Genomic DNA, 23,669 nt, shown 5'->3' on the forward strand with positions numbered 1-23,669 from the left:
ATAAACTGCTCATGAGCCCATCAGACCACAATGTTGCCGAATAATGTGGTAATCTCCAGAAACACCCCGAACACGGAACTAGTAAACCCTAAAGGTTGCTGAACTGATCCAGATGAGGATCAGGATGTGGCCCAAGAGCACTCTGACTGCAGTGAGAAAAAAAAAGAAGAAGCATAAATTAACGATCATTGACTTTTCTATCTCTCTCTCTCTCTCTCTATAGGAGCACCGAGGAGCTACGTCTATAAGTTTTTGAAATGTAACCCTGATGGCAACCAGGCAAACTGTGTGACCCAACAGACTCCAGTGAGGCCATGGAGGGCAGGCCTGCCGGACAAACTGTCCCCTGCAGCCGCACAGTACCTGTGAGTATTCATGTGTTGTGTGCATCTCTTAAAAGACTTAGCAAGCTGGGGATGTGGGGGGTCTTATTTGCTCAGTGAATTGCTCAGGGAAAGGTGAGAGCTTCTTGGTAGCAGGGAGTTCGCTCCTATGTTGAAATGAGTCTGCGAAAAAACCAAAACAACCCTCTCTGCTCTACTGCTGTCAGATAAATGCAGACTTTAAATATAGAAATGCTGATTCCGCTTTGGATCGCTTACTCTGGTTAACACAACTCGAGCGACACACTATCTATCTGGATGTACGTCTGTGTGTATTTTCCGTGTGTTGTGTGTTTGAGAGGGTGTGTAAGTGTGAGGTAGGTGGCCAAGAAAAGCCAAAATAGAGGACGACGTGGAGGGAGAGAGACAGAGTGGACAGCAGAGAGAGCAGGGAGGTTAGAGCTGGAACAACAAAGACCTGAGGAGTTCATGGTCGGGCTTGCATTCGTCCAGAGCCCAGACGTAGAAGTTTATGAAGTTTAAAGCAGAAGGAGTTGCTCTGTGGACAGTTGTGTTTAATTTCCCTGTAGTTTTGAATGACAATGACAAACTAACGATATTATCCAGATTGTTTCAGTTTTATCGTGATGGTTTTATTATGTACTTATTTAAACCTAATCCAGGTTATTTAAGGTCGATTTCTGTATAGCCTATTTGCATCTCATGAAAAGATGTAGTAAGAAATTAAAAGTGTCATATGCTAAAAACGGAAAATACTCAGATTTTAATCTCCACTAAGGAGTTTATGTCCTCACCCTGATTGTCTGCCGGTTGGTTTGTTTGTTTGTACGCAACGTTACACAAAAACAACAGAAAAGATTGCCATTAAACTTGGTGGAGGGATGTGGTATGGGTCAGGAAGGAACCCATTACATTCTGGTGCAGATCCAGGATTTTCCTTAACACTATGAGGCCCTTGTTGACCTTTTCACTGTTTTCTCAGAGAATAATTAATGGATCTTGGTGAGAAATCAGACAGGGACAGGGATTTGGTGCAGATCCAAATAAAAATGTGGATCTAGTGAATTTAAGTGTGGTTTCATAAGGGGACTGCATGGCCTTGGCGGCGGTATGCACTCTACTGAGTGATATTGTAGTTTTATTATGTAGTCATTTAAGATTAATCTAGATCATTTAAAGCAGACTCCTGCATGTATTTCTATATGAATGTCCTGAAAATGTGTGAAAACAAACAGTAAATAGCAAGACTAAAATGAACAGTTACATTTGTTCATGAATATCAACATATTAACACACATCCATTTCCTCATAATGCTAGTGTGTGTGTGTGTGTGTGTGTGTGTGTGTGTGTGTGTGTGTGTGTGTGTGTGTGTGTGAGTTTGTGTGTGTGTGTGTGTTTGTGATAAGGACTGGTTATCTCGGAGGGGTTTCTGGAAGCATACTTGAGCTCTGTGAAGTAAAAACACAAATAAAGAGGGAGTATATTCAGTTCAGGGTACTTGTTGAATACAAAGCAGATACCATGTATTCATCAGCTTAGCAGTGCATGGATAATTTCTTCTATTGCTATCTGCTGTGGACTCACCTATCTGTGAGTTACATTCAAAACGTGAACACTAACGTGTATTTGTTGCAGAAAAAAATAGATTGCATTTGACTGAGCTCCTTTCTTCTTCAGTGCTATGCATCTGTCAACATTAGTGGATTGTCACAAATTGTTACTCATAATTAATTCACCATTATCATTTTTTCAGGACATGTACATACTTTCATGTCTCTGCCTTAAATGGTTAAGTATCGTATGTTTCTTCAATGTCTTTTTGTGTTTGCCCATGACCAGCTCCACCTAGAGGCCAGAGCTGAGAAGGAAAGGAAATATAGTTTGAACCCAAGAGGAATTCAGACTCTCAGTCCATATTTTTCCATTTAGTTTAACTCGAAACCTTCAAAAGAGAGACCTGCTGGACTTAATGAGCCAGTAAAGAAATGCATATGTGTGTGTGTGTGTGTGTGTGTGTGTGTGTGTGTGTGTGTGTGTGTGTGTGTGTGTGTGTGTGTGTGTGTGTGTGTGTGTGTGTGTGTGTGTGTGTGTGTGTGTGTGCGTGTGTGTGTGTGTGTGTGGCACATATGGTATGTGTAAAAGATGTTCACATGTGTCTGCTGACAAAGTCTGTATCACAGTCTTACTCTTAGCCCTCAGTTTCCTCTTTTATAGTTCCTCTTATCGCACATTTAATGAAGGTTAATGACTCTGGGTTATTTCAGTAAAGAGAAAATCATATTTTACACAACCTCAGTTCATGTTAGATGTTGAAATCACACAGTGTGATTCGAGTGGGTCTAAGGACCTCTACCATTATATACTCTCCACATGTGTAATGGCAGTTAGTAGAGCGCACACCTTTACCAAGGCCGTGTTTTAGTCCACATAAAAATACTAAATTACAAATATGGTTTTCTCACAAAAAGTTGACAACTGCAATTACACCACAATACTACTTAAAAAACTTGAATTCAAGTTTACACCTTTATCCTCATCTAAGACCACGCTCCTTTGAGTATGCCAAAAAAATATTTCAAAATTTTAATATCGAGATTCTTCTACTTTATTGTACAGTCCAGTCTCAGTGGTGCTGCCACATGACACACGTCTTGAGCTTGTTTAAGGTGAAGACAGAGAAACTCTCTCCCTTCAGCAAATGGATGTAAAGTGTCAAACGTCATCCCCCAGCACAGTGGACAGTCACAATAACACATTTGAGGGTGGGGTTTAACACAGTGTTGGGTGTTGCTGCGTTCATGTTTTTTACAGTTACTCGACTCATGTTGAAGCTGTTAGTCCAAAGAAGGAGAGAATTTTATTTACTACTCTTGTGAGTTTTTAGGTTTTCTTCAAATTCAGATAAGGAGGTCGAGGAGCAGGTAGAGGTATAAGGAAATAACAATAAAGACATTATTAGGAGGATGATGTCACTGGTTTGAAGGCTCTTTGCACCCATGATCCTCCATATCTATAGCGTGGGTCTTTTCTCTCCTTCTTCCTGATGAGACCTTCCAAACTGTGACCCTCCTGTTACCACTGTGTTTCACTTTTAACATGTTTGTTGGTTCATCAAGAACATTTCAACATAACCGCAGCTCTCAATCCTCCTGATGTGCGACTGCTGATTGTTCTAATATGAAAGTAGAAGCCTGGTCTCTCCTGCTGTTAAAGACCATCAATTACGAGTCATTCATAATATTTAGCTTTCTAGACAGACTCTCCTTTTAAGGGGTTGTAGTAATTGTGGTTTCCAGTTGAATCCCTCAGCTACATGTTCCCCTCTTACACGAGTATCAGACCTGTGTGACACATAACTACAAACACAAAACAATAGACCAGAAGCAGCGGACCACCAGGCGTCACAGCCCACTTCCTCTCAACACTTCCCTCCTGCTTCCTGTCGAAGGCGAGCTGCAAAAAGGGAGGAGGGCTGCTGCTGCTGATGTTTTTAAACAAGCTCAGAATGATGCAGGAGGCCAGATAAGAGGCCGAGTAACAAAACAGACATTCCATAAGAACAACTTTCATTTTCAAAGTTATTTCCAGGTTCATTCACTCACTCTCTCCAAACAGCCTTTACACTGGTGTTCTTCTTTGACTATTTTCCTCTGGGCCTGTTTGCTATGTAATGTTAAAATGATAATAAGCTTCACACCACCATGTCATTGAATTTAGTTTAGTAGCATTCAGTAAATTGTTTGGTTCGCAGATGACAGAGTAAATACCTCTGTCATCCACCTCATATGGCTCATAAATACACTTCAGATGTAATTTGTGATCTGAAGTTAAGGAGGTTGTAATTTCACCCCTTGGTTTGTTGGTTGGTTGGTTTGTTTGTAAGCATGAACGACTGGACGGATTACCACGAAGCTAGGTGAGAGGATGTGGTGCGGGTCATTACATTTTGGTGCGGATCCAGATTCGGGGCAGATCCAGTATTTTTTGTCACTTTAGTCAACACTGTGAGATTGGGTGTTTTTCAACATTTTCGTTGATTTCTCCGAGAATAATTCATGGATCTTGATGAAAAAAATCAGACATGTTTATGAGTGGGTGCAATTTGGTGCAGATCCAAATAAAAATGAATTCATTTAAATTTGGTTTCGTAAAGGGGCTTTAGGGCCCTGGCAGAGGTATTCACTCTACTAAGTGCTATTCTAGTCAAGTACTTTATATGTTCTAAAAAAACATCTTCAAAGCTGAAATACAAACCTGTCCACTAATTTAAATACAACAATTGCAATGTGTTGTTGACAGTTTTCTGTCATTTTGTCATCTCTGTTCTTTTCTGAAGCGATGCTGTTCGAGTCATGTCACACTGACATCTACAACCTACTAAACTCCATCAACATTTCTCAATATTCGACTTTCATTCTTTTTCCAGAGAGGCAGCCCCTGTGGAGTATGAACTGCCAGTGATCAGTGGGCAGTCACCTCAGCCTGAAGAAGGTTCTGCAGGTTATGAAGGCTCTGCATCTGAGTGGCCGTTCATAGCTGACCGGGCGTTTGAGACTGCTGAAAGTGAGACAGGCTCTGGAGAGTCCGGGAGCGACATGGACCTTTACAAAGGTAATGTTGGTTTTCTACTTCCTCCCCCATCTCCAGGTCTCCATGTTTTCTGCTTCCCGATGTCTGATCTGTCCTTATGTGGCTGTTTGCAGGTGGAGATAAGAGGGGCATGAGATGGTTGGGGCCCAGCAGGTCTGTGGTTGGTGGAGCAAAACCAGCAGAGCAGGAGCTGAGAGACGACCACCTTCTGCAGCTGTAGGCTGGACACCCACCCTCTCACAGGCACACACATAAACACAAGGATAGTGTCTATTTCATTTCCATCTTATCCATTCAAATCCCAAAGTGAATATTGCATCGCCACCTGGTGGTGGAGAAACTCAGCCTCTGTTGCTCAGAGGCTGATTTAGACTGATGATCTCTTTTCATTCTCAGTACTGTTGATGGTAATTATTCTCCTCAGCAATGTATCTGCCATCTATTGTCAGTGGCCAATGTTTGTGCTTTCTTGTGAAAGATGTGTAAGTTGGAAATTGCTTTTTAATATACATTTTTAAATATGATATCAAACAATTGTAATACCAGTGCAATAAGATGGCACCTTAGTCGACGACTTTAGTCTATGCAAATATGGTTAAAAGAACTATTTATATTATTTCATCCCATTTGTGTCAAATGTTGTGACACTTACCTGTTTTGTAGCTTTTCCTGGGAACTCCTGGTCTGCAAAGTTGAACGAGATAATTGTGCAAACCCAAACCCCTCAGGGATGAATTTACGCAATCTTAACCACTGTGACCTGGAACATATTCAAAATATGTATTATGCACATGTATGCATTCCAACACGCTCTGTGTTGTCTGATATGCATTTGAAATTCTTCTATTAATAAAGGATTTACAACAACTCTATTCTGTACTGTTTTCAGTCTATTGTATCCTAACTCAGTTATCAGCTGTTAAACAAGGATTTAATGAGACGATGCTCCTCCTATCAACATGAGAGAATGTGTTTGGATACTGTATGTCCTGTTGTCTCTTCATAGAAAAAAAGTGGCTCAAATTCAAAGTATTTTGACTTTATCAATCTGTGTTTAATCATATACTTGTGTATAAATTGTGATATATTGCTGATAAAACTTTCTTCACCATTGTGAGACAGGGCCCTTTTCAACATTTTCCCACAGTTTTCCCAGTGAATAATTAATGGACCTTGATCAAAAGACATATTTAGAGAACTGATATGAGCGTGTGCAATTTGTGGCAGCTTGATTGAATTTAAGGGGACTGTTGGGCCTTGGCGGAGACATGACTAAAATACTAATACTAAAATGACCAAATGGCAAACCTGACTGATATGTTGGCAGGCCCATCTTATTCCAAAATTAGCTAATCACAAATAGGATTATATCGTAATTGTTAATATAAATATGTACTGGTCAGTAAATACCAGGAATAACAGCAACATGTCACCATATTTAGGTTTTTAAAAAGTGGTTGGTATTTTGAAAGTAATTTTGACCAGATTTACATAAATATTTGGGGACTTTGTAATATTTAAAAATGTTCATAAAACTATAAAAGATAATGTCAATGGTGAATAAAATATTAAATTCAAAACTAAATGTTAAACCCAAATGTAAAATCTACGTTTAAATGTTAAATCTAAATGATAAATTCAAATCCAATTGTAAAATCGAAATGGAAATATCAAATCTAAATGTTGAATATAAATATCAGTGGGCCTAGTTAGGGCCCGAGCACCTCCGGTGGGAGGCCCTATTGTATTTCGAAGGATTTGTATTTCCCTTTTGGGGGGTTTTCAGGGCCTAGACGCTCAAATTGTTACCAAAGTTTGCAGGGAATTCAAAACCCCAAAAAGTAATTGTATGCTGGAGTAATTTGAAATGGGCGTGGAAAAATGGCTCAACAGCGCCATCTAAGGAAAAGCCCCTCAGTTAGCTTTCACCGATCTTCACAAAAATCGTAGCCCAGGTGTATCATGACAAACAAAAATGGTCAGAGGTGCAATTGGAAAAAAGCAACAGGAAGCCCGCCATTTTGACTTTAGTGGCCATATTGGCCATTTTCCACATTTTTACTTTGATGTACTTGTCCCAGGGCTTTCATCAGATCAACTTCATATTGAGATGAGTGTCATTTAAACAAGATGGAGATAAAAACTAACTCAAAGATCGATTTTTCGTCACACGGTGTGATCGTGGCGTGGCGTCAAAGTTTGATTACACGCCATCAAAACATGAGGTTCTGTATCTCTGACATATTTGTTCCAATCGAGTTCCAAACTAGACATGTAAGACAAGAGTCCCAGCCTGATGACATCTACACAGAAATCTTGACTTAAAATCACAGCGCCACCTGCTGGCTACAGGAAGTGACATGTTTTTACTTTGATGAACTGCTCCTGGCTGCTTTACAATATACAAAAGAGCTCAGTCAAGTCATTGGATCATGGTCAGAATTGTGACATTTACTCAAACCGTGTAAACATTGAGGTGCGGCGAAGGTTCATCCTTCGCCAAAGGAGACGATGTTGTCATAAGTCCAGTGTGCATTGTCCTATCACCGCCAAACTGATGTCTCATGATCAGAGACCAAGCCTGAACAGCTCTATGTGTCAATATTTCCTCAGTGTCATAGCGCCACCTACTGATTCGCCATGAAACAGGAAGTACTTTGTAAATCCACTCTGCATTATCCAACCGGCTCCGAACTACTGACCTATGATCACAATCCTGATCTGAACACATCCATATATTAATATTAGTTCAGGGTCATAGCGCCACCTACGTTACGTTACTTTTCGTTACTGTTAGTTACTTTTCGTTACTTGTCGTTACTTTTAGTTACTTTGTAACTTTTCGTTACTTTTCGTTACTTTGTTACTTTTAGTTACTTTTCGTTACTTTCATACTTTTAGTTACTTTTCGTTACTTTTAGTTACTTTGTAACTTTTCGTTACTTTTCGTTACTTTGTTACTTTTAGTTACTTTTCGTTACTTTCGTACTTTTAGTTACTTTTCGTTACTTTCGTTCCTTTTCGTTACTTTCGTTACTTTTCGTTACTTTCGTACTTTTACTTACTTTCGTACTTTTAGTTACTTTTTAGTTACTTTCGTACTTTTTAGTTACTTTTTAGTTACTTTTACCCCTCTATTTTGAATGTAATAGTTTTAATAGATTAAAGTAGGCTGTTTCAGTTGATCAGTTGAGTCGTCCTTGGCTTTGGCCCCAGCTGTTAAAAGGGACGGGCGATTCATTGCATTTCAATTACTGCTTCCAACGATTATGAAAACAAAGTAGTCAACATAAAACAATCATTTATTTCCAGCAGGGGAATATCTTCCAACTCACTCTCCCTTTCCCCTCCTCCTTCTCCTTCTTCTCCTTCTTCTTTCTCTCCAATTGCTCTTTCTTTTCCTGCTTATTCTTCTCTTTCTTCTCCTTCTTCTCCCTCTTCTTCAGTTCTTTGCTCTCCTTCTTCTCCTTCTCTCTCTCCAGTTGCTCTTTCTTTTCCTGCTTCTTCTTCTCTTTCTTCTCCTTTTTGACCTTCACCTTGTCCGAGTCGGTCTCAAAGGTGAGTTCCTGAAAAGACAGAGACAACATAAGTGTCAACACTTTCTTCCTCAAAGTCTAAACATGAAACAAACTTACAATCCATATAATTCAAATCTAAAATGATCTGATTTAACGTACCTGAAGCTCAATGTTCTTCAGTATCAGGGCCTCATGCTCCTTTATAGCTACGTTCTCAGCAGCCAGCTTCTTCAGTGCAGTGTTTTCTTTGTCCAGAGCTGAGTTTTCAGCAGTCAGCTGCCTCTCTAGAGCACCTTTCACTGCAGCCAGAGCAGCGTTCTCTGCAGCCACAGCAGTGTTTTCGGCAGCCTGCTTCTTCAGAGCTGTATTCTCTTTGTCCAGAGCTGAGTTTTCAGCAGTCAGCTGCCTCTCTAGAGCACCTTTCACTGCAGCCAGAGCAGCGTTTTCTGCAGCCACAGCAGTGTTTTCGGCAGCCTGCTTCTTCAGAGCTGTATTCTCTTTGGCCAGAGCTGAGTTTTGAGCAGTCAGCTGCCTCTCTAGATCACTTATCACTGCATCTTTCTCAGAGATGATGTGCTTCATCTTCTTGTCAAAGGAAAGCTCCATCGCCTTGACCTGGTTGCACTTGTCGCTCAGCTCCCTTTTCACCCTCTCGATCTGATCGTTTCTAGGACGAGAACTCAATTTATAGATGTACTTTTCTTTGTCCTTCAACACCAGCTTCAACTCCTTGAGCTCGTCCTCCAACTCTGTCTGCATGGCCCTTCCAGAGTCAAAGGCCTGCCCCTGTTTGGCGGAATCAATCTGATCCTGCATGGCCTGTTTGTCCCTCTTCCACCTAGCATCATTTGTGGACATCATGCACTTCAGTGCCGCATTTTCCTGAGCTAGCTCCATTCCCTCAAATTCCATTTCCTTGATCTCTCCATGGAGGAACTCAATTGTTTTGGTGGGAGATTCCACATGATGTACAACGGACTGAAAGACACAAACATACATATAACAGGTAAATACACAGTCCCATCATAGGTTTGGATACACAGAAAAAGACAAGAGGTCTTTCATCTTCATCTCTAATGATCCACACTGCTGAATGTAACTTTAACAGTTACATCACTTTCATCAATTCAGACGATTTCTCATCCATCCATTCATTATCTCTCTTAAAACATTGATCATCACATGAAATTGTTACGAGTTAATTTAAATGCAGTTTCTGCATTTCTCTTAAGTACAGTATCTCAACACTAAAGTGAAAGTGAATTATCCTAAACAGAAGCTGCATAATATCCACAGAGACTCATTTCATGGAAAGTATTGTAACACACAGACCGCAACTGTCAGTTCAGACTGAATGTCAGGTGACTGATGTGACGGGTTTATTGAAAATTCACAGACAAAACATGAAATAATGAAATAAAATGTAAGGTGGTCTGAATATGTGTAACACTAAAAGTGTCTCCTGATTAGAAAATCTTACCTCGTTTCTTAAGTTGTGTCCCTTCTTCATCTTGGCTGAACACAGGTACAGGGTAAGTGTTGTAGAGAAAAATGATCCGTTGTCTTCTAATAGTCTTGATGTTTCTTGGAGCTGTTGTCTTCTCCCTGTCTTGGACTGGTAGCAGTGTTGAATATGAAGGGTCAGGTTGGAGCTGTTATCCTGTCGCCGTCTCAAACTCAACTGACAAATTTCTCCTCCAGAGTTCAATAAATAGGATTTAAAGAGGGTTTCATACGTGACATCAAAGGAACAGTTGGCTACACAATACAGGCCCTCATGCCTGTGTTCAATAGGGCCTCCCACTGTCTCCTACTGTTCGGTGATCAGGCCCTAACTAGAACACAGGCATGAGGGTTTCAAATGTGACATCAAAGGAACAGTTGGCTACATAAAAACAACATTGAATAAAATATCCGTAGGTCTTGAATTTCCTGCAAAGTTTCATGATCTTTTGAGTATGTCTAGTTAGGGCCCGAGCACCTCCGGTGGGAGGCCCTATTGTATTTTGAAGGATTTGTCTTTCCCTTTTGGGGGTTTTTCAGGGCCTAGACATGCTCAAATTGTTACCAAAGTTTGCAGGGAATTCAAAACCCCAAAAAGTAATTGTATGCTGGAGTAATTTGAAATGGGCGTGGAAAAATGGCTCAACAGCGCCATCTAAGGAAAAGCCCCTCAGTTAGCTTTCACCGATCTTCACAAAAATCGTAGCCCAGGTGTATCATGACAAGTACAAAAGTAACTAAAAGTACCAAAGTAACTAAAAAGTAACTAAAAGTACGAAAGTAACTAAAAAGTAACTAAAAGTACAAAAGTAACTAAAAGTACAAAAGTAACTAAAAAGTAACTAAAAGTACAAAAGTAACTAAAAAGTAACTAAAAGTACAAAAGTAACTAAAAGTACCAAAGTAACTAAAAAGTAACTAAAAGTACGAAAGTAACTAAAAAGTAACTAAAAGTACAAAAGTAACTAAAAGTACAAAAGTAACTACAAGTACAAAAGTAACTAAAAAGTAACTAAAAGTACAAAAGTAACTAAAAGTACCAAAGTAACTAAAAAGTAACTAAAATTACAAAAGTAACTAAAAAGTAACTAAAAGTACCAAAGTAACTAAAAAGTAACTAAAAGTACGAAAGTAACTAAAAGTACAAAAGTAACTAAAAGTACAAAAGTAACTAAAAAGTAACTAAAAGTACCAAAGTAACTAAAAAGTAACTAAGTACGAAAGTAACTAAAAGTACGAAAGTAACTAAAAGTACAAAAGTAACTAAAAGTACAAAAGTAACTACAAGTACAAAAGTAACTAAAAAGTAACTAAAAGTACAAAAGTAACTAAAAGTACCAAAGTAACTAAAAAGTAACTAAAAGTACAAAAGTAACTAAAAAGTAACTAAAAGTACCAAAGTAACTAAAAAGTAACTAAAAGTACGAAAGTAACTAAAAGTACAAAAGTAACTAAAAGTACAAAAGTAACTAAAAAGTAACTAAAAGTACAAAAGTAACTAAAAAGTAACTAAAAGTACAAAAGTAACTAAAAGTACCAAAGTAACTAAAAAGTAACTAAAAGTACGAAAGTAACTAAAAAGTAACTAAAAGTACAAAAGTAACTAAAGGTACAAAAGTAACTAAAAAGTAACTAAAAGTACAAAAGTAACTAAAAAGTAACTAAAAGTACGAAAGTAACTAAAAAGTAACTAAAAGTACAAAAGTAACTAAAAAGTACGAAAGTAACTCAAAAGTAACTAAAAGTACGAAAGTAACTACAAATACGACAGTAACTAAAAAGTAACTAAAAGAACGAAAGTAACTAAAAGTGCCGAAAGTAACTAAAAGTACGAAAGTAACGAAAAGGAACGAAAGTAACGAAAAGTAACTAAAAGTAACAAAGTAACAAAGTAACGAAAAGTAATGAAAAGTTACAAAGTAACTAAAAGTAACGAAAAGTTACAAAGTAACGACAAGTAACGAAAGGTACAAAAGTAACTAAAAGGGAAACGTAACGTAACGTAATGTAATGTAACGTAACTAAAAGTTACTTGACTTGACAGTATTTTAACAAAGACACAAGTTGAAAATATGTATTTTGAGTTAATTGTATTTTTTGACAGCCGTTCCAAAGGCTCTGACTTGTTTCAAATTAAATTGCCTCAAAACATGGACAACATTTAAATAAGTAGTCAAAAATGTCCAGATAGAATCTTCTTTTAACTGTTTCCCACAATCAAATACTGATGACTCTAATACATCAATGTATCAAAGATGAGGCAGTAGAATATATGTCCTTACAAATTCTACTAATATCATATCATACCTATTATCTAATAGCAACAAGTAAAGTCCATTTTTGTGTTTATATTAATTTGGTGAACTTTTTCAATGTGGACTTCTGATGTAGTTGTTGGGATGAGACAGAAGATATGATACATAAACATGTATTTATGATATATAGAGTGCTGTACCTGGACTGGCTGTAGACACCGGGGCAGTAGAAGAGAGCCGTCATGACATACTGCCGAGCACCAAACTGATCCCATACAGAGAGGTCAGCACGAACACCAAGAGGGTCAGCAGGAAACTGCGGTGGTTTGCCTGTCCGACACAGCTGTTTATCCTGCAACACCTCAACACAAACACACAAACACACAAACACAACACAGACCCACAAGACAAAGATCTGTGAGACCCAAGCTGACCTGGATATGTTGGCTCCATATACCTGCTGTATTTAAAATAACTCAGTAGATGTAGTATTTGAAGTTTACATTTGAAAGACTATTGAATATTTCCTGGTCAGACTATCATGTGGGTTATTCTAGTTTGGTGGTAATAGATTCAGTATACTCACAGTATATCATGGTTGGTTCTGGAGTTTCTATCTATATAGTAAATGTGAATAATAAACAGGAAGATTAACATCATATATACATTTTATTCTTTTGTCTTTGAGGTTGTAAGTCTATTGCAGACAATGAAACAATTCAGAAACTGTGCATGAGGTATAAAGAGATTTATAAAACTGACATCATCATCTTTAATGTTCTTGGCAGTGTGCAGTTCAGGAAAGTGTCTGATAAAGCTTACAAACAAATAGACACCCTGTCTTCCTGGTTGGCCTGAGACAGATCCCAGTTTACCAGTTTTCTAGTTCAAGTTTACATTTCAAGACATTTTTGCTGGGAGCAGTTTCCATTTAAAAATCAATTTTTGGATGCAAAGAGTTTTTCACTTGAGCCCCCGCTCCCCAAAATGTCTGTGCACGGCCCTGAGGAAACCAGTGGGTACAGTAGGAGTCTATGCTTAAGACATGAACGTTGTTGTGTAATTACAGGGCAGTTATCTAATCTGTCATAATTCAATATTCACTTTCATGATGTGGTGTGAATGTACAATTCAAAGAAGTATAAAGATGTTATAATATCAAATCCAACCCACCAGACACAGTGGTGGTCCAGACGCTTGACGCAGGATCCACAGGTTCGACAGTGTCCGGCCCGCGGGGGTGGCATTGTTTTGCACACAGAGCATCTGCTCCACTTTTCTGTCAGGGCAGGAGGAAAGGAGGAGGAGTCCGCTGATTGGATGGATCCATTAAGATGTGTAGAGTCCTTGTTAACCTCCTCACTCTGGCTGTGATAGGAGGTGGTGTGAAACCCTGGGCCTCGCTTGGTGTGAATGAGAGATCCGATGGTGAGGATCATCCCAGCAGTCACAGTGCACAGCTGCAGATGGCTGACGTCCCCACGCGGTAGAATCTCTGTGATGAAGAGGTAATACATGTAGGCCAGAGAGAACAGCGCCAGAGTGAGGAAGAAGAGGGTGCATCTCCTCTTGCGGTGCGTGGCGTAGTAGTACCAGAGGACCAGGCTGGGCAGAGCTGTCAGGATGATGATGCCCAGCAGGTAGTGCAGCGCTGCGGCCCGGAGCAGCAGAGGCAGCAGCACCAGGGCCGGGATCATGGAGATCTCCAGGTTGTCAATCAGGGCCCCGAGAACAGGAGAGTGACATCCGCTGTGAGGGGGTTTGTGTCTCAGCCACCTGCAGCGCACACATTCAGGCAGAGTTACAAACACTTGAAAATAAAAAAACTTAATTAGGAATGATGCTAATACACTTTCATTGATCAAACTAATAAGATGATATGAGGAAAAATCACATGTTGTTTTCTTATTAGAAGGGTCAGACCCTGTAATTTTAATATTGTGCTTTGGTGTGATGTCACACGTGTTTGGTTTTAAATAAACTGTAAAAAGATAAATAAATGGATAAAATAAAATGAATTTATGATTAAATACATTGCAACATGAAGTCATGAAGTCTCAGAAGGATCTGGGGCCCTGGGACATTTCTTCACTCGGCCTGAAGTTTATTGTACTAAAGCAGGGATTCCAAAACCTTTGAGTCCTTGATGCCCAAAATAACCGAGTCAGAGATATGTGACCCCCATTATCCCAAAGGATATTTTAGCTGAGCTTGTTCACAAAAAATCTCCCATGTGCAATGTTTCCTGTGGTGCTGTAAACTGACCTGCTGCAACTGATGCTGTCACTCATCTGTCATAATCCCCATGCATGGTTATTTCCATGGTTTTATTCGAACAAGTACTTTTTTTAGCTTTTGGAACAATTATGGCTAAAATATGATATTGAGAATTGCATCTAAATTGTATTTGATGTCTGTAAATCACCTTGTGACCCTTTTGTGTCTCATTAAAGGTCATACTTCTTCTAACCTGTTAAAGGCCTCGTCCAGATCTTCACAGTCACAGCAGCATCCGTACTGGTAGATATCACACTCGCAGCAGCACATGGGATCATCTGGCTCCGGAGGCTTTAACTTCTCCCATTTCATTATGGCTTCTTGAAGTTCACAGGGCAACTTCGTTCTCTGGAGCGATGCACAAATGAACTACACCATTAAAACAAACTATTAGTGCAGGGAACATATCTATGGAAATGTACTGACAGAATCTATAACACAAAAACACACACACACGATCTATAACTTTGAAAAAAGCACATATATACATACATATCAACATATATATAGGAGCAATTATCGTAATTATAGAGGGTTTACTTTACATCTGAATTGGCAGCAATATTTCATCTATCTTACTGTCTATAATGATATAAAACCACTTATCAATTAAAAGCAACTAATTAGGGCCCGAGCACCGAACGGTGGGAGGCCCTATTGATCGCTCTCTCCACTAACCGCAACAGGCTTCAAAATGCCTGTGCTCGGGCCCGTTAGTGCTACAACGTAGCCCTAGTTATTATTAATATTGAATAACATTTATCAGACATGAGGTAACTTTTAAAAAATCTTTTGGAGCTAAACAAGATTAAATATTATTCTTATTTCCAGCTTTACAATCTGCCCCCATACAAGAAATGTGAGAAAGAGACAATTTATAAACATCAAAGTCATCATAATTTTTTGCACATTTGTGTCAACTGCTCATCACAATATGTCCTTATGTCTATATATACAAAGGTATTATTAATATTTATAAGGGGTAAAGGATTATTAACAATGACTATTGATATGGAGTGTTAATAAGGAGTATTAATAAGGAATGTTAATAAGGAGTATTAATCAGGAGTATAAACAAAGAGTATTGATAATGAGTGTTAATAAGAAGTATTAATAAGGGGAATGATAAGGAGTATTAATCGGGATTATTAACGATAAGCATTGATAAGAAGTGTTAATAACGAGTAATAATAAGGAGTATTAATCAGGATTATCAACAGTGAGTATTGATAAGGAGTGTCATCAAGCAGTATTAATAAGGGGAATAATAAGGAGTATTAATCGGGGGTGTTAATAAGGAGTATTAATCAGGATTATTAACAATGAGTATAGATAAGGAGTATTGTCATATGGTCCCCACCTCTCCATCACGCACATGACCCGGGTCACATGACGCGGAGCCTCGGTTCCACCTCCTGGTTCATGTTCACTCACAGCACGGAGCGAGGCTATTAGCTGTTAGCTGTTAGCTTCCACTGTCCAGACGGCCGACATGGTGAGTGTAAACCCGGACAGCAGCTGCTCGGACACCGCAGGACTGAACCCGGGGGTTTGTTTGTTAAAGACCGACATTGAGCTGAGCTCCCGGTTTCTACTGACCGGCAGCTAACTGGTTTATTTCAAGCTAACAGCGAAGCTAGCTGGCTCGGGGGAGTCAGGAGGCCCCTGCTCCCTGTGTGTCTCTGTGGTGTTGTGACTGGTGAGCAGCTGGTTCATAACAACACTGTGCTGGTTAAAAGGGACGGATAACGGAGGTCAATGCAGCTTGTGTGTGTTTATGATACAAACGTGTGTTTTTAGAGATGCTCCAGAGCTCCAGTCAATGAGGCTGTTAGCCAACGTTTCTGGTTGTCTCCGTGTGGAGAAGTTGTTTCGAGCTTTATGACATATGTCTGAAGGATGTGCAAGTCGATTGATTTACTTAGTTAATAATTAAAAATACGCTGACTTGTATGCAGTGTCATTGTGTAGCTCTGTAAGTTGTTTTCTTTTGTAGCGTCCTACCCAGAGTCTATTCTATTAATTTTCTGTCATGGGATGTGATGAATTCAAACATTTCCCACGTGTCCACCCGGGTGCTGGTCTCTCCTGACGTCTGGGTGATCAGGGCCACTTCCTCCTCATTAGCTGCTGCAGCATGTTGAAGTGTTTGCGACTCTGTGCCAGCTCAGAGGAACATGGTGTGGCTGTGCAGCTGTGGTGGGTTATTGAGTTAGTGTGGTTAATAGTTGATGTTCTCTTTCTGACTCCTGGCAGGGAGCGAGGTCAGTTTCAACCTCAGGCTGTGGTGGCCACACCCTTCAGTGGCATTCAAGTCATCACTGTCCTCAGACAAGTGTGTCAACAAACTCCTTCAGATTATAATAGATACGTGTGATGTGGCAGCCTCTTGAATCAAGATAGCCACATGCCATTGTGATCCTTGATTATCCAGACATGTCTTTGAATTTGATATGTTTATATTTATTTTGTTTGATTACGTTTCAGTTGTCCTAGATCCCTTATGATATGAAATGTAAAGCATCTCCAACAAGTATAAATGTTATAAACCTTAAAGGTGGTCCTTGGCATCTATCACTCTGCTTAAAAAATATATTTTCTGTTTTCTTTGGGGGGGGGGGTTAATGTGTTTTTTGTATTAACTGTGATTTTAGGCTTGGTCAACTTATTATTCAAACAGCCACATAACAAGTTAACTTTGTTGTCTGTGATGCATTTTCTTTTTCCAGAGTTTCCTGGGAGGTTTGTTTGGGCCGGTGTGTGAGATAGATGTGCTGCTGAACGATGCTGAGAACAGAAAGACTGCTGAGTTGAAGACAGAAGATGGGAAAGTGGAGAAACACTACCTGTTCTACGATGGAGAGTCTGTGTCTGGGAAGGTAAACTGAGTTTACATGATTTACAAAGCAGACTGCAGAGGTTAAGAAAGGGATCCTACAAATGTGCTGTCTTTTTATGTATTAGTTAACAGAACGCATCCCGTCAGGACCCATTGGAGGCTTTAAACAAAGTCTGGCTCAGGTCAGGTTCGGTTTTGTTGGCTGGTCTATCAACTTCTTTTTTTACACTGCGTGTGCCTGTAACCAGTTACATCGTCCGGCTCGGGTTTGGTTCAGACACATAAAATAGAATGTCTGTCGGGGGCAGTTTGTTTTCTCCCTGGGCTTCATCAGGTTCGCACAGAAAGTTGTGGCCTGAGTGGCACTAAAAAGTAGCATTTTGAAAGCGGTGCTGGTCTTGTTTTATTTTGAGAACTCTCAGGCTGCCTTTTAATCTGGCAGAAACTGGAGGATGATGCAAATACTTGCGTTCACTCCCTGAATGGGTCTTACAGCTGCAACATCTTTCCTTGGTTCATCACACTCACAAACTATCAAGGGACCTTTTTCAGAATTGCATCAGTATCAAATAACAGTGGGGAAGGCAACATGAATAACAAATGACTGCGTGTACCTGACCTTGGATAAAGATTATTTCTGATACAGAGCTAAAATGATCGTCTGAGATCATATTTCAAAATGAAAACGTATCTGTCAACGTAGCCTCGGTCAACAGATACTGAGCTTCTCTGTCTGTGGTGGGATCCTCTCTTCAGCCATTTTCAGACATGACCTCGGGTAAAATCCGGAGAATTGGCTACAGAGTTTACCTGCAGTTTGTCTTTCACACATGCACAACCCAGCGGAAAGTTTTCTGCACAGACGCGCTCACAACGGCATCAAATCCTCCGCGTTATTCAGGCGAGACCTGGAGCAGCGAGTGCAGCAGGTCAGGCGGATAAAGTCAACAGAAACTGCGGCGTGTCTCACTCCGACATTTGCGTTCACACCTGCACCTCCTCCAGAGAACATACGAAGGAACTGCTGAGTCTAGTGCATGTCTGAAAGCAGCTTTTGAATGAGTCCTATGGGAAATTTAGGTTGTTCGGATGTGTTTGCAAGATCTGCTCTGAATTCAGGAGAAGCAATTACCTTTAAGTTCCACAGATGTAATATTGGAGTCTATTCAATATTGCTTGTCACTTCTACCTGATTGGCTGTTTGCCCTCTGTCATTGAATATTTCCTTTTCTCAACCTGTTTGGACCAGCACTCCAAACACTTTATTCTCAAAAATGTGTATAAATACAGCACCAGCAGTATGTTATGTCATAACAATGTATAGCTCTTTCTTTTTTGGGGGGGGATTTGTGTTCTATAAAGAGAGGATGTACTGTCTATTTCATTTTAAAATGTCTTTTTAAATTGGTAATATTATAAAATTTCAATTTTTGGTTCATACTTGAGCTCATGAAATGATTCCTTGACAGGTGAATCTAAATGTGAGACAGGGAGGAAAGCGACTCGAGCACCAGGGCATCCGCATCGAGTTTGTCGGACAGATAGGTGAGCATGATAAAAGTGATGCATTCATCATTATCTCTCTGTTGTCACTTTACTTTCATGTCTCTTCTAAGAGGTGTTGAAGAGACAGCCGCTATTTATAATTATGACAAACTAACCTCACCTTTTTTCTTGCTTTAATCTTTGTAGGGCAGTCAGATAGATATATTCTGATTAACATTAAAACCCCTTAATTTCTTAATCAGTTTGCTTCTTAAACATTTTCAAATGCTTATGCTTTGTAGTTGTAAAACTGCTTTTCAACATTAGGATTTACTCACGTGGCTAAAAGGTTTACCAGAGCATGTGGTCATCGTGTGCAGCCTTTCTATAGCAGAGCTGAACTCTCCTCAATCCCTCCCCCATTAGCTGTTGTGGGACGAGAGCTGTGTGCTTTTAAAGCTATAAAAACGTTTGAAGTGTCAGTTGCAGACATGTTTATACTGTTTTGCTTTGAAACAACCCAAAGACTCAAACTCCACTCTGCTGTATTTCAGAGCTCTTCTCTGATAAGAGCAACACCCATGAATTTGTGGACCTGGTGAAAGAGTTGGCGCTGCCCGGAGAACTCGCTCAGAACAGAAGCTACGACTTTGAGTTCATGCAGGTGGAGAAGCCCTACGAGTCCTACACGGGAGCGAACGTCCGGCTAAGGTACAATCATAACAGTTTGACATGAGGAAAGCTGCAGCTTCTGATATATTATCAATCACATGGATGTATTATTATATCTGTGACTGTGAACACGTGTTTCATTCTGACCAATTTTTCTGGACAGGCAATGAACTTTGTTGTGGAGTATCCATGTTCAATCTTATAGAAGTAAACAGTCTGCAGGGCTGCCTTTCTCTAGCTCATCTTGTACTGCTATCCCTCCAGGGGGCGACAATGAGAGAACTTTACAGCAAGGATCAATAAACATATTGCTGTTATTGATAAATATATCAGAAGTGCTGGGAATATAATTATTATAACAATACAGCATTACTTTCATTTCAATTACAGGAAATGCAGCCATAACAAATAAACAATCTAATATTCTGGATTCTGTGAGTCAGGTGTGTATGTATGAGGGAGAAGAAATACCTAAAAGGGTACACCGCTCAATATCATGTCTTTTTTTGATGTTGTTGATGCAATGGATTATTATCGTAGCAGGACACCATGATCATCACTGTGTTGGTCTTAAAGCTCGCGGTGTCTGTGTGCTCTTCTCGCAGGTATTTCCTCAGGGTGACAATAGTTCGTCGTCTGTCTGACTTAGTAAAGGAATACGAGTTAATTGTCCACCAGTTAGCCACGTACCCAGATGTCAACAACTCAATCAAGATGGAGGTCGGCATTGAAGACTGTCTTCACATCGAGTTCGAGTACAATAAATCCAAGTGAGATTCATTTTGCTTTAACTTCTCTATTGAAGTGAAAACCTCAAGTCATCAGTTTGAGCAGCTTCTTTCATGTGTCTCTTTACAAGATACCACCTCAAGGACGTGATTGTTGGGAAGATCTACTTCCTGCTGGTCAGGATCAAGATCCAACACATGGAGCTGCAGCTCATCAAGAAGGAGATGACAGGCATTGGTAAGAGTCCACGATAGCCATTTGTAAAGATAAGCTAAACTTGAGTGGCATCACTCTGTGCTTACTTCAAAGTTCATCACATTTGAGCTTTTTGTGTTTCTTAAATGCTGTGGTGGGTTTAATGAATGCGTTGGTCATATTCTTTTTAGGTCCCAGTACTACGACCGAGACGGAGACTGTTGCAAAGTATGAAATCATGGATGGAGCTCCAGTTAAAGGGGAATCAATCCCCATCAGACTGTTCCTGGCAGGTAAGAGCTCTTCACTCACTGCCGCTGACATAATGCAACCTCATGTCCTCAGGGTGTCCGTTTCCCTCATAGCATCTCCCTTTTTAAAACATTTGAAACGGCATATTACAATTCAAATTTTTGTTTGAGTGACAGCCTATCAAATCTTCTGCTTCCTTACAGGATATGACTTGACAGCCACCATGAGGGACGTCAACAAGAAGTTCTCTGTGCGCTACTTCCTTAATCTGGTGCTGGTGGACGAAGAGGATAGAAGATACTTTAAACAACAGGTAACCCACTCGTTCACACAGCTGTGGTGCTCTTCATCAGTGAGCTATTATCTTATTAACTGTACTTTTCCCTGCATTTATTCCTGTGCCTTCTTGTGCAGGAGATCGTTTTGTGGAGAAAAGCCCCAGAGAAGATGAGGAAAAGAAACTTCCATCAGCGCTATGAGTCGCCCGAGCCCCGAACCCAGCCGGTTAATGCAGAGCAGCCAGAGATGTGAGCGCGATATCATGAACTAAGAATACACACCGACGCACCCCAACTCTTCACTGCTGAACAGCCAGAGGTGTGAGAGCTGCCCCAATATCTCCTGGGACTGAGAAATGTCTGTATCCATGAATACACATAACATACTTTCAGATATCCCCCCTTAAACCACCTCACAGCTTCTGATGTGAGCTGTCCTGCCACCACCACTGTCTCCCCCAGGACTGAAAACACTCGCATACAGATGCACAAGTCTGCTGAATGCTCAATATCAAGGCAAGAGTGCAAATCTAACCAACCCATGAAAAGGAACAGTGAGGCAGCCTGTTTGATCCAGGCGTCTCGGACTGAAAACGCACATGCTCAAACACACACACACACACACACAGGTGAAGCCATAGAGTTTCCGTTTGCTGAATGAAACTGGAGAAAAGACAGAAGAGATGTGATATCTACACACGACCACCACGCCATTTATGGCTTTCTTCTGCAACAGGAGCTTCTTTCGGCTGCATGTTTGGACGGCACTTACCCAGGAGGTTCTCCGGTATCCTCCCTCCCAACCCCCAACAAAATGATGTGTTTTTTTTTTTTTATCTATATGGGCTACCAAGTGATTAAGTGCACAAGTCATGGGGATCAGCTTGAATACACAACATGACGGCCTGAGTCGGCACATGAGCTCTATATTTATACACAATACATGAGTTTAAATAATGACACCACTGTGCTCTCTCGCTCATCCTTACGCTGCTGCTAAGTTTTATTTAAGTATGATGCAACAGTCTGCAAACTGCTCGTTTCAATTCAAATCTCAACTTAATTTTCAATTTTCAAATCCACTTTGGTTTCATACAGAAAAGGTTTTGACTCAATGCGGACATTATGAATTCAGTGTCATTCATTTCATAAAATTATGAGTAAATTACTATTATATCGAGCTGCAACTAATCGGGGTGAGAGAGAGATGTGTGTTCTCATTGAGTCCGTATGACTGAACAGAAAATATATTTATTTGTAACTTGGTGGTGTCAGTTCACATTAATAGATGAAAGAAATGCATTGTCTTCCATTTCTGAAATGTAAAGCTTAAAAAAAATTGAAAGGTGATGCAGTTGCCTGAAAACTGAAATTCTGTCTTCACCGCACGATTAACAATTCACATTTTCAATGGAGCGATGAAATGATGCTCGCCACGATCAGCAGACGGAAGTTCCACTCTTGTCACTTTCACCTTATTTTTTACAAGGTGTACTTTCTTTTTTTAAGCTGGTTTGGTAGACCTAGAAAACTAATGTAATATATGACTCATGCCTGCTGTTGTAAGCACTGGAAGGCGTGCAGCATCAATATACTGTAAAATCCAATTATGTTCCACTGTGATGCTCAGACCGGCAGTTTAGGTCCAGCTTTAAAGACACACTCCTACACGCACATGGTTTGGTGGTGCAACCAGTCCAGGGTGTGGGGTCTATTTGCCCGTACGCTCTGATCTGTGGCCAGTTTTGCATGTTTCCCTTTGGATGCTTAACTCTGTATAAAGGGGCATGGAAGCTGAAATGAAACATCACTCAAGGAAAACTTCACCACAGAGCTCTCCTGTCTGTAATGGAAAATATACTGTCATTTATATATCACTACTTATTTAAACTGAATTTACTAGTACAATATGTTATTGCTTTTATTTTTTTTTGACGTGCAACTCATGCTCCCATAAACACTCAGAGCTACAACTCAGTTTTTCTTCGGTTCCTTCACGCGAGTGTTGACCTTTGTAGTTTGATGTTCCTTTGTCTGGGAACACTGTAATTTATTTTCAGCTATTGCTTGGTATCTCTGCCTGTCAGATTTATCAGATATGTTTTTTGTCTTTCTGAACACGGTGCAGGTAGGGTTTGTTTGGTGTTCTTTAAAAGGTAATGAAGAAACACTTAAATGCCAAAACTCTCTGGCCCTGTCTTATCTACTGCATGTATCTTTACACGATGTCGAATCATGCTGTCAATGTGTGTGTGAGAGTGAGAGAGAGACAATGTGTGTGTGTGTGTGTGTGTGTGTGTGTATATACACCGAACCCAAATATATAGCTTAAAAAAAACAGTGAATAAAGCAAATTTATACTGATTATCTTGTGCACCACATTTTTTTAAAGAAGAAATATTTTTGTGTTCAATCTTTATTGTTAATTGTTGGATATCAGTTTTCCTCACAGTGACCGGATCCTTTATATTTTATATTATAAAATTCATTTGTGGAATTCTCCTAAAGGCTGCACTGCAGCACAGCTGTTCAGTTAGTATCGATGATCAGAGCACTGCAGAGAAGATGACTTCACATATTGTGGAGTACTATAGGCTACTGCTGGGTTACTGTCCTCATCGCATTCAAGGCTAGCATCGTCACCCTCGCCGTGTTCTTTGCTTGTGGGACGACTTTTGGAAAAAATTTAAGATTAATGGTTTGGTTTTCCCAAAGATCAATATCTCTGCAG

General features: G+C 39.9%; 3 protein-coding genes across 3 annotated transcripts in view; 2 read left to right on the plus strand and 1 right to left on the minus strand.

The window, feature by feature from the left end:
• The window catches only part of srgn (serglycin), a 7,729-nt gene extending 1,922 nt beyond the window's left edge, over nucleotides 1-5,807 (plus strand). Inside the window, exons 2-4 of the mRNA XM_034579142.1 lie at nucleotides 224-365; nucleotides 4,772-4,956; nucleotides 5,049-5,807. Of these exons, the coding sequence (XP_034435033.1) occupies nucleotides 224-365; nucleotides 4,772-4,956; nucleotides 5,049-5,155 (434 nt within the window). The 3' untranslated portion in view covers nucleotides 5,156-5,807. The remainder of the gene's footprint in view (nucleotides 1-223; nucleotides 366-4,771; nucleotides 4,957-5,048) is intronic.
• Nucleotides 5,672-14,800, minus strand: LOC117759338 (palmitoyltransferase ZDHHC23-like). Its single transcript, XM_034581406.1, is given in 9 exon segments — nucleotides 5,672-5,695; nucleotides 8,472-8,501; nucleotides 8,613-8,681; nucleotides 8,928-9,431; nucleotides 9,934-9,968; nucleotides 12,407-12,469; nucleotides 12,472-12,563; nucleotides 13,385-13,987; nucleotides 14,682-14,800. Coding segments are annotated over 9 exon segments (1,539 nt in total).
• A 1,036-nt stretch (nucleotides 14,801-15,836) lies between these two features.
• On the plus strand, nucleotides 15,837-23,303 carry vps26a (VPS26, retromer complex component A). Its single transcript, XM_034581118.1, has 9 exons — nucleotides 15,837-15,983; nucleotides 17,218-17,367; nucleotides 18,797-18,872; nucleotides 19,367-19,523; nucleotides 20,090-20,254; nucleotides 20,344-20,450; nucleotides 20,600-20,701; nucleotides 20,864-20,973; nucleotides 21,075-23,303. Exons 1-9 carry the CDS (start codon nucleotides 15,981-15,983, stop codon nucleotides 21,189-21,191), a joined length of 987 nt encoding a protein of 328 aa, XP_034437009.1. The 5' UTR covers nucleotides 15,837-15,980; the 3' UTR covers nucleotides 21,192-23,303.
• Nucleotides 23,304-23,669: the final 366 nt, after the last annotated feature.

Source organism: Hippoglossus hippoglossus, chromosome 3 (assembly GCF_009819705.1).
Source record: "Hippoglossus hippoglossus isolate fHipHip1 chromosome 3, fHipHip1.pri, whole genome shotgun sequence".
NCBI lineage: Eukaryota > Metazoa > Chordata > Actinopteri > Pleuronectiformes > Pleuronectidae > Hippoglossus > Hippoglossus hippoglossus.

What these genes read in the sequence shown, in the direction of transcription:
- vps26a (XM_034581118.1), top strand. An exon ending in GGAGCGAACGTCCGGCTAAG is followed by an intron (nt 19,524 to 20,089) that starts GTACAATCATAA and finishes CTCTTCTCGCAG; the next exon opens with GTATTTCCTCAGGGTGACAA. An exon ending in GAAGGAGATGACAGGCATTG is followed by an intron (nt 20,451 to 20,599) that starts GTAAGAGTCCAC and finishes TATTCTTTTTAG; the next exon opens with GTCCCAGTACTACGACCGAG.